A 19576-nucleotide genomic window follows, 5' to 3' on the forward strand; every position below is an offset into this window, starting at 1 on the left:
TGTTTTTTAATGTTTTCCTAATATTCCCCCAAATTAAAATAACGGCAGAATCTTCATAACCTGGTGAATTTAAGTTTTAAATTTTTACACACACATTTTCCTCACAAATAGTTAGGAAAATATAAGAATTTTGTCTAGGTGGTGTTTTTTGTTTGTTTGTTTTCCTTTTTGGCATATCACAAGAAATATATATTGAATACATATTGAACTGCTTTTTATAATTGCTTTGATCACAAATATACAAAAACATGAGTATTTCAAGACAATTCTCACTGGTCTGAGTGTGTAATTAAAACAGAATTCCAGGAACTGGAAATTCCTATTATCAGTAGCCTTCCATTAACACAATACTTGTGTAATCTATAGACCTGTGCTTTGGTAACTGATAAATTATTTCTTTTATCTCAGTGATTATTAAATATGAATGTGGCCTCACTGAGACAAATTTCTAAGAGATACAGCAACTTAGGCAACAAATATTGCTATTTAACGGCAGAATCTTATAACCTCCTGGGAATAGGGAAATGAATTTCACATGTATAAAAAACATGTGCTTAAACATTATGAGTGCTTAATATATGTAATTTCTCACATGAACCAAGTGATCAAAATGTATTCACAACATACAAAAAAGCAAATGGAGAACTCAGTGTATATGTCTAAATTTTAATACTTGAGAAAATATAAGTTAAAATCTGATACAAACACTGCCGCACAAGAAAATATGCACAAATTTGGATTCAAATGGAGTCAGTATGTGAACCTAGATGTACAAATATATTATAACTGCTTATTACTGAGGGCTTTTAAAAGACTAATAAAGTTTAAAATCTGATAGAGGTAAATAGATTATAGAAGGAACAGTAATTTTTTTCTCAAAAAATTTCCCAATTCACTAAGAATTGTAAATTTAGTATGGAAAGGAAAGTTAGAGGTCTCCTAATTTATCAAGGAATTTTGAAGACATAAGTCTTAAACAACTGCTGTAGGCCCAAACAACCTAAAAATGATCAGCATTTCATTTTCCTCTGAAGATCAGTTTGATGTATCAGTCATGTTAACAAATTGTAGCAAAGAAAAATAAAAACTCATTCCATTCTTTTTTGAAAATACATGCTATTTCTTCTGCCAGGTGCTTTAGCAATTTAAGCTTAATATTCATTTTGTAAAATATGAAACATGAAAAATCTTTTAAAACCTTGGACTATGAGTAAGAAGAAATAAAAATGTTCCAACTTCAATAATGTATCTTAAAATTATGAAAATGATTATGAACACCAGCTCTTTAAGAGAATTTCAAAACTTATTTGAATAAAGTATCTTTCAGCTGTTGCTTATTTTGAAAAATCTTTGTCTTGGAAGGGTAAGCTATATATAAATAAAAATTCATGCACCATGAATATAACTGGAAGAATTCCCTACTGATGATGAATAGGGCCACTTATGAATTAACCTCCAATTTAACAACAACGACAACAAAATTCTTGGAATTTGTACCAGATGCCTGTGGGATACTTTATTCCTGATTATTCTCAACACAAAAGTTACTCTTTACATACTGTAAAATTTACTTGGATTCATAGGTTGGCTGTAGTTTCATACTTTTATAAGTTCTGGAAGTTACTGGTACAGAAGAATTATTTGATCTTATGGAGAAATAAACTCCCTTGAAGGTAAAATTCTTCCTCTATGGAAGACACCTTAAATATTTCTGATCACTAAAAATGTAAAGCATCCAGCACTTCTTGAACTTGATTTCACTTTCCAAAGACTTAAATATTCTCTCTCAATGCCCAGAGTAACAGAACCAAACCAAATATTTGGTGACTGTCTTTGTAAGAAGAGGAGCACCAATTATTCCAAAACGAGTGTGCATATATCTCTGATTTTAACTGTATTCCTCAGACAAAAGGTCACTTCATTTTATACAAGGTTTTCTTGCTTTATAATCTGTAGAATGTTAGTAGTCAACTTAAGATGCTTATTTTGTAATTGCACATTTGTATAAACCATTATTTTTCTTTAGACAACATATTCTAGTTTAAAATAGGGAAACACAGACCGCAATATTGAATACAATAACCTATGATAACTGATAATACTATATAGTTAATAAGCATACCCCCAAACTTCTGAAAGTACACTAATACTTTTTTAAATAGTCATAATCCCTTAAAATACAAATTATTTACATTTATCTTAGATCAGTGGAACCTATGCAGTCATTACATGATGTGGATGTGCTCCTTGGAGAATCTGCCTACAGAGTCTAAGATGCTGCATACATACTGTCCACTTGCCATTGAAAAACTGAAAGCAGCATGACATTATTAAAGAAAATTAATGTAATTGGAAGGATCTAATTAAAACTGGCATTGAGCTACCTAAGGAAAAATAACAATCACATAATAGAATTTTTATATAGCACCATCATAAGATTCTTTAATAACACCTTAGTTTTAAGGCTGTTAAAACATAATTCTGATGTTAAAACATTAAAGTAAAAATTTATATCTGCACTCATAGGAAACTATATTAAAAATATTTTTGATATGCTAAAATTTACAAAATCAGTTTCCCCTTTCACATTGCACAACATCCATCTAAAAGAGGTTTACACTTTATAAATAATGTCTTTTTTTTACCAAATTTCAGATTATATTTCAATATCTTGCTTTTATACCAAAAATATTACAAAATTTTTTTCCAAAAATATAACAAAATATTACCAATATTAAAATAAGCCAGTCAAAAATCAGTTCCTTCTGATTTGGAAAGCTTAAAAAATCTTAATACAATTCTAACCCTAGAGTAACATCCAGGCTAATCAGCAGCAGCCAATGGTACTTAGGACTGTTCAATCAGGCAATCCTGATCAAAAAGTTAAATTAGGTGCCTTTTGTAAGACAAATGCCAAACCGTTGCTATTTTTAAGATGCAATAACTAATATTTAGAGCACTACTATTGCTATTAGTAGGCATGTAACCTCCCTATTTAATACACATTGAAAAATATAGCAACTATAGTTATAACTCCAGTAGTGTTATTTAACTCTACATTTCCCCTCAAGGGCAGATATTAACAAAGATCCTATGAATTGAAAATCATATAAATGTCTATTATTAAGAATTCTGATGCACCCTCCACCTCCATCCCCAGCCTCCAACCCCCATCTTACTGTGATTAATTTCTGAATCTATTTTAACAGGAGAAAATTTTAAGATATGATGCTAATATATTTGTTCTCTTCCTTTCCTGTTTTCTTAAAATGAGACAGTTGTGTTCACTTTCTAGGTTTCTTACTTCCAGTCATAACAAAATAATGGTCATCATCTTCCTTCTTCTTTGAAGTAAGTTTTTGATCTTCGCCAACTGCTTCCTTACCAGATGAGGGTGGCTTCCTGGTTGAAGCTGGGGCTTTGGCACTTTTTGGAGGCCCTTTAGCTAAATACTGGCCCTTAGTGGCGGTCTGTGCTGACTTTGGTACAGTCTGTGCCTTGACAGAGGACTGGGGAAGACTCATGATGGAAAGCGGGGTACGGCCAGGGGACTTTGAGGAGCTGGGTCCTGTCTTCTGGGATGTACTTTTATTTGGAGGCTGCTTTTTGGCAACTGAAGCCATATTCTTATCTTTTGATTCCTGTGCAGCTTCTGCAGGCACAACTGAGGACACGGAGGGTGGCTGGTTTAAGCTCAAGGCTGACTTAGGTTTCTGTGCTGGCATTGCCCTGGCTTGTGGGGCTCCGTCAAATGGCTGAGACTGTGTTCCTAGACCTGCAGCTGTAGTTTTAGAACCAGATTTTGTCATTTTTGCAGGGGAATGTAAAGAAGGGGAAGGTTTAGGCCTTACATGGACATTTGCTTTAGGGAGCTTTGGACACTCTGATGATGAATCTGAATGTGCCGCTGACTGAGATACTGCGCTATCCCTGGAAGATACATGCGTGTGTTTCAAATGCTTTGGTTCCGTTTTTCCAGATTTGTTTGGCAAAAGTGCAGACTCGGGCCCATCTCTGGGCTTCTGGGCTATAGCAAGCTTGGCCTTAGGAGTTCTGGGCGATAAGATACACCTGGGTGCAGTTCTGGATGAAGCTGGTGAAGAAGTACTTTTACCTACTGGATTTAAAGAAGGAAGTGGAGATGAAGCATTGTTGGAAGAAGGTGCTGGTGGTTTCTTTGCTACGCCTTTTGAAGATTTGAGCTTAAGATGAGAAGACACTGCCGGAGAATTTGGCAATTTAGGACGGACTGACACGGAGCCCAGATTCCCTCGCTTCAGGGAAGATTCTGGCAGCATCTCAGCCAGTGGACGTGCCTGCTTTTCTTTGTTCCTGGGAATACCCATTGGCGTGCCAGGTTTTTGTTTTTGTTTCTGAAACATGCTCACTGCTGACAAAGGATTCATTTCAGGAGGCTGAGGAGTTCTGGTGGACGGATCAGGTACACTTTCACTAGAAACTCCCTTCTGAAAAGCTAGAATTTTTTGTTCTAGTGTAGCAAACTGCAATATTCGACAGGGATCGTATTTCAGTAAAAATCCTTGAAGAGTGTCCCAGCCTCCACCAACACGGACCATGACGTGTTTTCCATGAAGCATCTTTTCCCCAAAAGAAAGTAAAAAATAAAGCTGTAAAACTGAAACGTTCAGTTACAATTCATCAGCAGCCACAATTTGTGATGTCTGTGATCAATGAAACTCAGAGTACTTGCCCACAGCTTCACTATACATTGACAGTCTATTCCTTATATTATTAAAATAATTAATTTAATTCATTTTGAACTCATACAACTAATATAAGTCTTCCAGTTAGTAAGAAAAATATTTGCACATAACTTGCATCCAAAAATCCAAATTACAACATACACAATTACAAGGGCAATTTTGTTCAATAAAGAATGCCACACTGAAGGAAGAATAGAGAGAAGAAAGATGGAGGGAGAAGAAGAGAAGGAGAAATGAGGACTTACAGAAAGTATGCATCATAATTAAAAAATAATTATGAAAGAAAAATAAAAATGACTAAACTTGTACTTTAGAATTTATTTTTGTAATTTTATAATGTTTATTTATTTTTGAGAGTGAGAGAGAGAGACAGAGAGAGACTGACCATGCAGGGGAGGGGCAGAGAGAGAGGGAGACACAGAATCTGAAGCAGGCTCCAGGCTCTGAGCTGTCAGCACAGAGCCCAACACAGGGGCTCAACCTCATGAACTGTGAGATCATGACCTGAACCAAAGTTGGATGTTTAACCAACTGAGCCATCCAGGTGCCCCATGTACTTTACAATTTAAATAAATTACTTTCATAAATATTTTAGCAAATTAATCTTTCAAAAACTTTGATACAATTTATTATTTATTTCTTCTTTGCAGACATGAAAATTTTGGCTCTGAGAGAATGAGGAAAGGCTTCAAATCACACAGCTTGGCCTGACCACAAATGTACCAGGCTGCCCAACCCAAGTGGTGTTTTTGTGTAGACAAGATGCATCCTGGGTCTGCCAGCACAGCCCCAGATGATTTTCAGGCCCCTGCCCATTCAGCAGGCAAATCTGCTCAATTTTATGAGATTGCCCTGCAAATTTTAACTTTAAACCCCATGCTCTGTGCACTAGCACTGTATCAGACTGCCTTAAAAAAAAGAAAGCTAATTAAAAAAATAGAAAGTGCTTGGGTTTGTTTCTATGTGAGTTGGGTAGGGTGTGTGAGGTAAGATAATAAATGAAATAACAGAAAATATGGATGAAATTATCTTTTAAATACTTTTATATTATACTCCTAAATTGGGAATAAAAGAGGTCTAGTATCAGAAGTAGACAGAATGCTCAAAACAGGTAAAACTTCCATCTCCTTACCAATAAAGGGGATGGTCAATCACCTTGGATTTCAGACGGGGCGAAGGAAGGGAATGAAGCTTTGTATCAGGATGGTGGTGTATGCACTGATGCAGTGTCAATGCAAAAAGGTTTTATTCTTAAGACCCAATCTACACATTATTATAGACTTCAGTGTTTCTCCTTCCTTTTCTTATTATTGGTTTTGAATCTTACTAGATGTATTGTTTTGCTTTTTTCTTCTTATGATAGGGAAGTATGTTTTAGAAAATACAAAAAAATGGAATAAATTACCTGAGGTATACAAAGATTTCCTCCACAACTATATTCAGTGTCCGATCTATCCTGTAGTTAGGAGTTTGCTGTGTTAAAGGTGTCTATCCAAACTCAACATACACTCATGAAAGCAAGTATTCCATATTTTTCCTGTACAGTAAAATTCTTCCACTAATAATACCCTCTATTCTAATTTTTTAAAAAGTAAAACAGAAGCAAAAGGCATTTGGTAAAGCAATAAATCCAATTTCAAAACAAGATCTGTATGTAAATAGGGTGTAAATGGTGGACTTACTCTTATAAAGAGTATTTTATCCCCAAGTCGGTACCGTCCTTCAGATAGGTACTCAATAGAAAATCGATGGGAACAACTACAAGGAGGGTCTTCAGCAATATGTTTAACCTAAGATTAAAAATAAACAAAATTTAGTGCTTATGACAAAAAGTTTTTTTTTAACATTAAAATGCAAGGTTATCTGGTAGGAAAATCAAACTCAAAGATAAAATTTTAAAGAGAGTTGAGCCATTTATCTCTCCTTTACCTGTTGACATATATTGAGATATGGATTTTTTTAAGTAGGCTCTATACCCAATCTGAGGCTTGAACTCATAATCCCAAGATCAAGAGTCACATGCTCTGACGACTCAGCCAGCCAGGCGCCCTGACAACTGTTCAGATTAGCCATTAACTAATCTAATAAAAGCTGGCAGTGACAGTTTTTTTTTTCTTTTTTAAAGTAGGCTCCACACCCAACATGGGGCTTGAACTTAGGACCCTGAAATCAAGAGTCCCACACTCTATTGACTGAGACCCCAGGCACCCCAGTGATGAAGTCTTGAGTCTCTCTCCCTCCCTCCCACCCTGTCTTTCTCCCTCCCCCTCACTCTCTCTCTGCCCAAGTAAAATCAGGATCCTACTACATTCATTGACCCCTGGAGAAGGTCTACGAATGTATACAACAGTGAAGTCAATTCAAAACACAAAAAACACATTAGGAAATACATGAGTTCATTATTAAGCTTGCATTGCTTTATGCCCTTGATTAATATATCTGTGTCAATTCAAAGGCCAGTCAGATAAAGCTTACATAGGAATTTTCCCTTGTCCCTTAACACCATGTTCAACTAACAGGGGGAGGGGAATATCTAGATTGTTCCAAAATATCTAGATTGTTTGAAATAAGCAGAGGCATATTTATACCTATTCACCCAAATAGGGTGAGATTCTAAAGAATTCAATTCAAGAGGCATTTTCCTAAAAGTGCTCACTTTGTTTCAATAGTCTGCTAAGGAGATGAGAGTTGGAGAGAAATCCTTACTTCTATCCCTCAAGGAGCTTACAGAATTTTTACCTACAGTAAACATCTCAGAAATTATAAAAACTTGAATATAAAAAGAAATTCAGGAATTTTATATTTAAAACATGGACATTATAATAAATTGATTAAAAATTAAAATATTTGTTAAGATATGTTTGAAAATAAGTTGCATATCAGTCATCATGGAAAATATTTTTATTTCCTAAAATTACATTTTTGAAAAAGCAAGACCATGAATATTTTTCTCAACTACCTGTCACACACAGTATATCTAAACAAACTCACTTAATTGAACTTAGGCATGATGTTAAACCAAAATCTCTTCAGATATGCCCAATTTAGTGGAGCACTAATAGAAATGTATGATTGTCTTCATTATCTACCCAACGTGAATAGCCACAGGTGGATTCACCAAGGCTTGATCAGAAGGGTCCAGAACTTATCTCTCAACATCATTCATTTAACAAAATAATATGATGATAAATAGAATTGATTTTCATAAGCCATTCAATGAAATTTATCTTGATCATAGCCTGGTATACATGCACATGTGTGTACATATAGGACATGCATAAGATGGCTAAAAATAAAGTGAGTATGGGTAAAGGATTCATCATTGTTAGAACCATTTACATATTAGTTAATCAAAGTAATCCAAAAGGAGGTATTTTTTCCAGTCACTACTTCCTATACATAAAAGTTTCAAAAGCATACAGAATTATAGTTGAATGCAGCACTCTAAATAATGAACCAGATGATAATTACTCCCTATTTTAAACATGACCCCAAGATTTCTGTAGACCCCCTATATATATAGATGGACATTGAATGTACCCATGTAGCACATATATATTTAGAGTAGTATGTTCCTTTTTAGTTTCCACAAGAATGTGGACATGAAAAGTCACTACTTTCTTAAAAATATCCAAATACCACTTATATCCAGCAGTAAAAATTAGCATTAATCCACAATCTAAATATAGGGGTAAGCTTAAAAGAAATGAGCTATGGGTAAGGAGTGTTTTCTTCTGGTTTCATCTATTGCATAATTAACATCAAAACACTAAAGGAAATAGCTAAAGAAATTAAAATAATCTAAAAAGGCACTACTCTACTATCAATTATTTGATTCTCTCTCTCTTTCAATAAACATTTTTTTAAAAATTTACCAATGTTTTCTTTATCATTATTTTAGATTATATTAAATTAAAAAGATTTTATTTTTTAACTACTGCATTATCACTGTGTCACATATTGACATTGGCAGTCATCAGATAAATCAATAATATCATGTAGGTAAATATATTTTGGCCTGGTAAAGAGTATTCAGGCTGACATTTTCTTAATCTGTCTTGCAAGAAAATCCAAATGTTTTACTATAGATTTTTATTACATTAAACAAAACAATCAAAGTAACACCTTTGTAAATGTTTATTAGTAATGACTTATTTTTTATTTCTTAAATAATTGTGTATGTTAAGCACTTTCATAAATACTAAAGTCTGAAAAAGATCATAATTCTGAGCAACAGTGGAAGTAGAAAAAAATGTTTGCTACTCAGTTCACCTTCATCGCTTATTAGACTGTAGTCGCTGCAGAAGACCCAGCCTGAGCAACTGCAACTCTACCTTCTACATGATGATGAACAGGTCAAGCTAAAAGGATTTCCAGTTAAGACCCCTCATTGAAAAGTCTGCATACATTCCTTCAGGGGAACATTCACAAAAACCCCATCAATTTGCTCTCACAGCTTTTCCTACTTCTATATTTTCCAAGTATCAGTGTACCATTTACATAGACACTTGGAAATCACCCTAGATTTTCTCTCTCTTTATCAGAATTAGCATTCCATCAATTCTACCTCCAAATATGTCCTATAATTATTCCTTCTGCTTCACCTTCACCACTGCTACTTGAGTTCAGGTTCTCATCATCATTATAATAAAACCAATATAATCTCTACACGACCATGAGAGTAATCCTCATAATTTTCAAATCAGATTATAATACTACCATGTTTTTAAAAAAAGAATTAATAGAGTCTTTGGCCTACAGTACCCTTCATGATGGATTCCAGCCTATTTGCCTCTCCACTCCTCAACTATACATCCATCCCTTATCTTACACAAGCAACGAATCACCTTTAACAGATAGTGCCCTGAACTCAGCAGGGACTGGAAATTAGTACTGGTGTATGTTCTGAATAAGAAACATTTTCTTTTAAATGGAGCATCACCTGTGGCAAACTATGAGACTCTGACACATCATAGTTGAGAGAAAATAGAGTGGTTACTTACAGCTTCATGCAGCTCTTCATGCTGACAGCATGATTTTGGAATGCTAATAGAATCTTCAGGCCCAGAAGTATTAAGTAAGGTCTCTTCCAGTTCAATTTCTTTCTCAAGTTTTACTAATACTGGTGGCTCAACCCCATATCTGAAAGCCAATTAGGAGATCTCATCATTCAAGAAAAGTCTGGCCCAAGCGCTTCTGTGCATAACATAATAGGTTATATTTTATTGTTAAAGTGAAGTCTTCATGATTCTCTTCTACCAGTTGTTTCGCTGGAACATCTGGAAATGCTTTTTATTGTCTCACAGACTGCCAAAACTTCAGGATATCATCATCTCATACTACATATTTGGATTACTGGATGCTCCCAAATTTCAACCAGGGATACCGAAAGTCAGTCACCTTTAATGTCAGCTCAAGAGTTAGGGTACCTGGATGGCTCAGTCAGTTAAAGTCATCTGGAGAGTAAAGATGGGGCCAAGCCAGGTATGGAGGGCACCAAGCCTCCACCTTCTTACCAGATCCTCTTTGAGTCCAGAGGATTTGCCTTGCCTTGATATGCTAAGAGTTTTACATGCTCTTACCCTATTCTTAGTCTAAAAACTTTAAGTAACTACTTTTACAGTTTAATATTAAATGAAGTCAAAGTAAATGGGTGAACAGATGTTGACACATGACACAGCTTACACAAATAGAGCAAAGTTAATTTAAAAAAAAAAAAGAAAAAGTAAGAAATTAAGTTATTTTGATCAAGAATTCTTTTCTTTTAGGGATGCCTGGTGGTTGAGTCAGTTAAGCGTCCAACTCTTGATTTGGGCTCAGGTATGATCTCGCAGTTCATGAGTTCAAGCCCTGCACTGGGCTATGCGCTGACAGCGTGGAGCCCTCTTGGGATTCTCTCCCATCCTTGCTCTCTGCCCTTTCCCTATTCTCTCTCTCACTCTCAAAATAAATAAATAAACATTCTTTAAAAAAAGTATTTTATTTACAGAAAATAGTGTTATATCTAAAATAAAGTAGCTTTTTAAAAGTTTATAACATTGAAATTCTGAAAGAATACGAATACATACCTTGACACAATTCGACCAATTTCTAGAAGACAAAGATACACCTGTCTTGGGTCTTTGTGCAAAACTGTGAAAAAATGAGACCACATATTTTAAAGAGCAAAATTAAATAGAGAAATGTACTTCTGGCCTGGAAGAAGTAAAAGAAAAGAATAATGAAGACACTAGCTTTACTTGTATGGAGATTTAGAAAAGACATTTTTATTTTCTCTATATATTATCATCTTCCATAAATTTTTTTTAAATGGCTAACAAGAAGAAAATGAAAACTTACCATGTACCCAAATTTGTAGCATTTTAGGTCTAAATACAAAAGATCTTAGTAACATTAAATTATTTATATTTCAGATCTCTCAACAGGAGATATTATTTGAAGAGATATATCACCTCAATTTTATTCTAAACTCTCTTTAGCTTAGGACTACATGTTAGACATGTCATGTTAATGACCTTACAAACTTTTTCAAAAACAGAAAAGGAGGAGTACTTCCTAACTCATTCTATGAGGTCAATATTACCCTGATACCAAAGTCAGACAAATATATCACAAGAAAACTAAATAAGAGTATCTTTTATGAACATAGATATAAATCTTCAATGTAATCCTGACAAACTGAATCCAGAAACAAGTGCGATTTATCCCAGGAAAGCAAAGTTGGTTGAACATTTGAAAATGAATCAATATAATACACCATATTAATAAAATAAAGGAAAAGAAACACAATTATCTCATTAGACACAGAAAAGGCATTTGAGAAAATCCAATTCCTTTACATGAGAAGAATTAGAAGGAGGAGGAGGAGGTAGAGGAGGAAGGGGAGGAGGAATGAGAGAAAAGATTCAACAAACTAGGAATAGAAGGAAACTTTATAAACTTTATAAATCTGAAAAAAAAATTAAAACCCATAGTTAACATCATTCTTAATGGTAAAAGACTGAGATTCTTCCTCCTAAGAACAGTGAGAAGATGAAGATGTCCACACTCTTTTATTCAAAATTATACTGGAGGTTCCAGGCAGGACATTCAGGCAAGAAAACAAATAAAAGGCGTCCATATGGGAAAGGAAGAAGGAAAACTATCTCTAGTCATATGTGACATTGTCCTTTGCATAAAAAAATCCCTAAGGAATTCCTGCCCCCCCAAAAGGCAAACAGCAGGTTCAGCAAAGCTGAAGGACACAAGATTAATATACAAAAATTGTTTCACTTTATATACTAGCAATAAACAATCTGAAAGTGTAATTTAAAAGTAATTCTATTCGTAATGCTTCAAGAAGAATCAAGTACTTAGGAATAAATTTAATCAAAGAATAATTATACAACTTTTTCACTGAAAACTATAAAATATTGTTGAAAGAAGATACAAATAAATGAAAAGACATTTCTATGTTCATGGATTGGAAGACATAATGTTGCTAAATGACAATCCTCTCCAAAACTGACCTAAATATTCAATGCAATCCCTATCAAAATTCCAACAGCCTTTTTTAAAGAAATGGATAAGCTGATAAAATTCATGTGGAATTGTAAGACAGAATAGCCAAAACAAAAACAAAGATAGAAGACTCACACTTCACCAATTTCAAAATTTACTACAAAGCTACATTAATCAAGACAGTGTGTTACTAGTGTAAGACATATAGACCAATGGAATGGAACTGAGTGTCCAGAAATAAATCCAGACATTTATGTTCAATTGATTTTCAAAAACAGGGGCAAGACAACTCAATAAGGAAAAGAACAGTCTTTTCTTTTTTTTTTTTTAATGTTTTTTATTTATTTTTGAGAGACAGAGAGGGACAGCACGAGCAGAGGTGGGTGAGAGAGAGAGGGAGATACAGAATCGGAAGCAGGCTCCAGGCTCTGAGCTAGCTGTCAGCACAGAGCCTGATGTGGGGCTCGAACCCACAAACCATGAGATCATGACCTGAGCTGAAGCCGGAAGCCAGACACTTAACCGACTGAGCCACGCAGGTGCCCCAAGAACAGTCTTTTCAACAAATGGTGCTAGCACAATTGGATGTCTACATGCAAAAGAATGAATTTATACCCTTACTTTATAACATATATGAAAAATAACTCAAAATGGATCAAGGACCTAAATATAAGGGCTAAAACTATAAACCCTTAGAAGGAATAAGAGGTAAAATCTGGGTGACTCTGGATTAGGCCATAATATTTTAAATACACACCAAAAGCACAAGTAACCAAAGAAAAGATAAACTAAACTTAATCAAAATAAAAACTTTAATGAATCAAAGGACACTGTCAAGAGAGTGAAAAGGCAACCAAAGACTAGGTGAAAATATTTGCAAATCATGTATTTGATAATGGCCTAGTATTCAAAATAAATAAAGAACTCTTACCAGTCAACCAAAAGAGACAAATGACCCTCCAAAAATGAGCAAAAGATTTGAATAAAGATTTCTTCCAAAGAAGACAAGCAAAAGGCCAATAAGCAATGAAAAGATGCTCAACATCATTGGTCATTAAGGAAATGCAAATCAGAACCACAATAAGCCACCACTTCACATCTCCACTAGGATGGTCATAAAAAACAAATAAATCACAAGTGTTGGCAAAGATGTGAAGTTGTGCATTGCCAGTATGAACGTAAAATGCTATAGCCAGTGTGAAAAATTTGGTACTTTCTCAAAAAGATAAACATAGAATTACCATGTGATTCAACAATTCCACTTTTGGTATATCCCTGGGAGAAATAAAAACATATGTTCACTCAAACACTTGTATACAAATGTACATAGTAGCATTATTCATAATGACCAAAAAGAAAAAAACAGTCAAAATGTCCATCAGATGATAATGGATTTTAAACAATGCAGTATATCCACACGTGGAATATCATTCAGCCATAAAGAGGAGAGAAGACTGTTGACTACTACAACATAAATGAAACATGTTAAATGAAAAAAGCCAGACACAAAAAGTCATATGTCATGATTCTATTTATACAAAATGTCCAGAATATGCAAATCCATAGAAAAAGAAAGTAGATTAGTGGTTGCCAGAAGATGAAGGTGCCTAAGCAGTAACTGGGACTACTTGTTAGTAGCTTTTCTTTTGTGAATGATGGAAATGTTCTGGAATTAATTAGTGGTGATTGCTGCATAATACAGTGAATATACTAAAAACCAGCTAGGTGTATATTTTGAAGTGATGAATTTTATGTTACTTTAAGCATATATCAATTTTTTAATGCTATAAACAAAATCTAATATGCTTAAAAATGATTAAGATGCTAAGTTTTGTTCTGTATACTTTAGCACATTAGAAATCTTTGTTTGATTTTTTTAAAGGAACCCAAATGTTAACCTAATGATTCAAGGCTCATTAATGAAAAACAAAATCAGACAAACAAAACCCCTGATCATTAGAACTCAGCTAAATGCACCAAAATGGTAGTTCTGGAACATCTCCCTTCCTTTTCTTTTCCTTAGAGTTAAAAACTCTAGGAATTCTGAACTTAACAGAATAATGGTATATGTGATGAATACTATGCATACTGATTTGCCCAATGGAAACGGCAATTGTTATTTGATTTATGAATATCATCTATTATATACCCCAAGCACAGAGTATAGTCTCCTAAAGCAAAGGCAAGGCCTATATTTGAATTTAAAATTCATACCAAAAAAATTTGTCCTCTAATTTTTATTAAACTTGTTTTTCTAAACACTTAAAAGTACCTTAAAATAGCATATTTGCTTTTTTAATTGCCTTCTTGGCAAAATGTAAAAAATTAAGAGTCTTATCTCTGAAACCTTTAGAAAGTAAAAACATTAGGTCATCAGATCAATGTCTAGAAATGAATCAATGTTACTGGTAGAGCTTTATTTAATCTTATACTGACCTTCAGGGCAGTCAGAAGATGGCTTCTACTTAGAATGAGAAATATACAATTTTATATGCTTTCAGAAACAATAAATTAAAAAGTAGAGACTTCAAAGAATTTCTTCTTTCCTTTGATCTCTAAAAGCTGTATAGGACATTATATCAACCTCACTGTCAATAATAATCAGCACACCTGGATTAAAGCAGGGTGCAAAATGGGGTAAAATAGTAACTTATTACATTTTTTTTTAATTGTATAAGGGATAGGAATATCCAGAGGCATAGCAAATGGGAAGCAGTGGGAGCAGCCTACCCTCTGTGCAGGCAACAAGGGTGTGTCCAGTCAGAGAATTTTATTTTATTTTGTTCTTCTTTTAGTTTATTTTCTCAGCTTATGTTTGATATGGAACTAGGAACAGGTGGTTACCTAATAACCTGAGCCTTTGCTTAAGACAGTGGAACTAGTTACTCTTTTTTAAGTTCAGAGAATTTTAAAACAATATTAAAACCATCTAAAAATTTGTTTGCTTTTTATTATTCCCCATGAACCAGCAATTCTAAACAATGTCAGCAATAAAACACTTGTCCCTACCAGGGCATATTACTACTCCCATGACCCCCGCCAACCTGTGGTACACTACTGTTCCCATCAAAACAGTCCACATTCCGTGTGTGTATGGAGATACATATATAGTAATCTAAAACTTAGATGCCTAACACTTAACACTTTAGTCTGCACAAATGCTCCTATTGACTTAAAGTACATGACATAATATGTCAGTAATTCTCAGTAGAGCATGGCTTTTTAAAATGAATTGTCAAAACCATGAATCCACTTAATCAATGTGTCAGCTGCTATCTGTGGTGTATCAAGTAAATCTAAATACCATGAGCATAAATTATTTGGCCTTCTGTTATTTCTATAATTATCCAGTTAGAGGTGCCTGGATGGCTCAGTCAGTTTAGCACCCGACTTCAGCTCAGGTCATGATCTCACGGTCTGTGCTGACAGCTCAGCCTAGAGCCTGCTTCGGATTCTGTCTCCCTCTCTCTCTGCATCTCCCCCATTCATGCTCTGTCTCTCTCTGTCTCTCAAAAATAAATAAAAAACATTTTAAAAATTTAAAGAAAAAGAAATTACTAATAATTTAGACTTGGTGGAGTAATTCTGAATGAAAAGATTCATTAGTAAAGGATTAGTCTAGAACCTTCCTTTGACAAGGTAAAATATTTCTACAGCATTCTAAATATATGAGATCTTTTAACTATAAATGAAAACCTTAATATATTAATCTGATTCTCCAATTATTTTACATATATTTAAAGTATAAATTTTTCTAAGAAAACCAGATATGTAATTTGAGTCCTTATTTGGAAAAAAAAAATTAGATGTGAGGCATACAAAAATACCCTAAAAACATTAAACACAATGATAACAACACTTACCTAAACCTTCAGATTCAAAGAGGTAAGTCTCATCAACTCCAATGTGTCTGCACCAGTGAAGGAAGTTTGCAGTATTATCTCTTGCAAAGAATGAACCTGAGGCAGCATCTTTCTTACAGGGCACTTTTCTCATTGGAAAATTCTGGAAAAGATGAAAGAATAATTTTAAAAATACATATCAAAAATATTTTCATTAAATACCCATTATAATATTACTAAATAAATGTTTGATATATTGAATGTTACTTAAAAACACATTAGAAAGAAAAGATATTTTCAAAAATGATTTTAATTACTTTAAACATATTTCAGAAAATGATTCCTAGAAAATCAATCTAGCCAAAATCAGCAGTAGGATTAATCATCTCTAACCTCTTCTTATTTTTTTTATTTATTTTTGAGAGACACAGAGAGAGAGACAGCATGAGCAGGGGAGGGTCAGAGAGAGAGAGGGAGACACAGAATCCAAAGCAGGCTCCAGGCTCTGAGCTAGCTGTCAGCACAGAGCCTGATGTGGGGCTTGAACCCACGAACTGTGAGACCATGACCTGAGCCAAAGCCGGAAGCTGGATGCTTAATCAACTGAGCCACCCAGGTGCCCCTCTAACCTCTTCTTAAAATGACACAAAACACAAGAGTCTTAATTAAAATAAAAAATGACAGTCTAATAATTCCAAAGCACATCTCTGTCTCACCATACACAGGTAAATACAAACACAAAATTATTGCTATGTTAAAGCGAATGGACACACTCATTTTTGCTCACTTCCTTATTTGCAGATTCATAAATATGATTCTGATTTTCTTGGGAAGACTGTCAAATAAGGAAGTAGTAACCCATTCTTAATTCAAGTTCTTTGAAAACTGATGGTCTAAGTTTCATAGAATCCTAATTCTTTGACTGTCTGGACCAAGAATAGTTAATTAATCTTGTGGTGGCAGAGTGGTTTTAGTTCTGTTTTAAATTTTTACTTGGAAAAAAAAATGGGAACCCTTCTACACTGTTGGTGGGAATGTAAACTGGTGCAGCCGCTCTGGAAAACAGTGTGGAGGTTCCTCAAAAAACTATCCATAGAACTCCCTTATGACCCAGCAATAGCACTGCTAGGGATTTACTCAAAGGATACAGAAGTGCTGATGCATAGGAGCACATGTACCCCAATGTTCATAGCAGCACTGTCAACAATAGCCAAAACACGGAAAGAGCCTAAACGTCCATCATCTGATAAAAGGATCAAGAAGATGTGGTGTATATATATACAATGGAGTATTACATGGCAATGAAAAAGAATGAAATCTGGCCATTTGTAGCAAAGGGGATGGACCTCAAGGGTGTCATGCTAAGCGAAATAAGTCAGGTAGAGAAGGACAGATACCATATATTTGCACTCATAGGTCTAACAGGAGAAACTTAACAGAGGACCATAGGGAGGGGAAGGGGGAAAGAGAGTTGGGGAGAGAGGGGGACGCAAATCATGAGAGACTATTGAACACTGAAAAGGAACAGAGAACTGAAGGGGGAGGGGGAGGGGTGAAGGGGGGTGATGGTCATGCAAGGGGGCACTTGTGGGAGAAGCACTGGGTGTTTTAAGGAAACCAACTTGACCATAAACTATTATTAGTTAAAAAAAAAAAAAGAAAAAGCAATTTTTTAATGCAGTTGGCACAATAGGATATAAGTCCTTCTCCCACTTCTATCACTCAGTTCCTCTCTCTCCCTAGAAATAACCAGTATAAACAGTTCCTTATATACCCTTCCTGTTGTTATATTTTCCAGAATTAAAACAGCCTTGTGAGTTTTTGTAATTGTCAACTGAAATCTTCTCACTCACATTGGCAATAAGCATCGTTACGCACAAGAGTATACATTTCTGCACCTACAGGATATCACATAAACACGCTAGGCTGCAATCTGATTTACGTATGTGCACATACACACTTAACAGGAGGCTGTAGGCATTTTTTGGGATGAAAAATAAAAGATTAAAATAGTCATTTCTATTGAATGGATAATGCATTCCACTCTGTTTAGGTACTGTAATTAATTTTTAACAATTTCTTTATTGATAAGCACTTAAGTTGCTCTTAACTTTTTTGCATGATCATTTTTGTGAATTTGTGATTATTTTCCTAGAATAAATTCCTAGGAGAATTATGCTATGTATCAAAAGATATGCTTTATTTCCAATGTGATGTCTATCACCCACTGTCTCTCGGCAAGATGATACCATTATATATACCATTATATATATGTGTGAGTGTCCAGGCCCCACATTCAGAGATCCCAGATCTCTGAGATGAAAAGAAGAAATGTTTGATGTTTGATGAAAAGAAGAAACCTCTTCTAGTTCAAATCATGAATTTAGGGTCAACAAAAGAAAAATGTCTAAAAAAATTTTTATTCATTCAATCCAATGGTAGAATTTAGTACCAAGGCAATATATAGAGAATATAAAGATGATGATAATGATGATGATGATGATAATAATGGTAATATAATAGTCCCAAACTGTGTGCCAGGGACCAACACGAGCTTTTTTCTCATTTAACTCTCACAAGTAAGATTATTGTTCTCAGGAATAGCTAACCAATTACCAGATATTTACTTACACTGAGTGCTAAGCTAAATACCATCTATACATTATCTTTTAATTTCACCAAATCTTCACAAATAAATCTAACAAAGTAAATGTCAATACCTCCATTTTGCAAATGAGAATATTTTTTTCAGATGCTCAAAAAGATTAGGTAAAATTATCTAAGGTCTTGTAGATAATTGGGTGGAAGTTCACAACCTCTCAGATATGATAAGAAATGTACATAAGCAAATTAACATGTACCAAGGTATAAAGTCACTATTGTCAAACATGTTCTTACCTCAGGTTCTTCAGAGTTGCATGTTTTTATCATGTTTTGAAGAACATCAATCAGTTGGCATAATAGTACTCCATTATCAAGTTCTTCCAATAATCGTTCTGCCTTAACTTCAATACCTAAAAACATATTTCAAAGTTAAGATTCTACTAGAAACACAGTAAATCACACAATATGGCTAAAATTTAATGAAATATAATTAGATTATAGTTAACACAGGAGACAAATATTAGATCAGACTTAAAGTATTCACTCTTAGAAGCTACAGTTAAAATAGGCAATGCCAAACTACATGAAAGACAACCAAAACAAAAATATCTGTGATGTAGAAGTAAAGGAAAAATAAAATGACCATTTATCTCATTTTTAAAAAACCAGAGTGTGTCATTTTTCAATACTAGCAGTTAAGGTTAAGTTTTGATTCACTGTGCATTACTACTGCTTGCACAAGAAAAAGATTCTCTCTAAATAAGAAAGACACTCTTATGATTTTAAAATTACAAGTAATAACATAACCACCACCCAGGGAATACCAACTTTTCACCTCTCAAATCCTTTCTTTAGAACCATTATTATTACATAATAAACTTCACAAAAATTATCCAAATGAGCAGA

General features: G+C 34.3%; 1 protein-coding gene across 1 annotated transcript; it reads right to left on the reverse strand.

The window, feature by feature from the left end:
- Positions 1-1490: 1490 nt before the first annotated feature.
- GAS2L3 (growth arrest specific 2 like 3) lies at positions 1491-19071 on the reverse strand. The gene is made up of 6 exons (XM_029955798.1): positions 18965-19071; positions 16088-16229; positions 10793-10856; positions 9728-9866; positions 6407-6514; positions 1491-4598 (listed from the first exon to the last, which is right to left on the reverse strand). The coding sequence occupies exons 1-6, from the start codon at positions 18995-18997 to the stop codon at positions 3285-3287; spliced, it is 1800 nt and encodes a 599-aa protein (XP_029811658.1). The 5' UTR covers positions 18998-19071; the 3' UTR covers positions 1491-3284.
- Positions 19072-19576: the final 505 nt, after the last annotated feature.

Source organism: Suricata suricatta, chromosome 10 (assembly GCF_006229205.1).
Source record: "Suricata suricatta isolate VVHF042 chromosome 10, meerkat_22Aug2017_6uvM2_HiC, whole genome shotgun sequence".
Lineage (NCBI taxonomy): Eukaryota > Metazoa > Chordata > Mammalia > Carnivora > Herpestidae > Suricata > Suricata suricatta.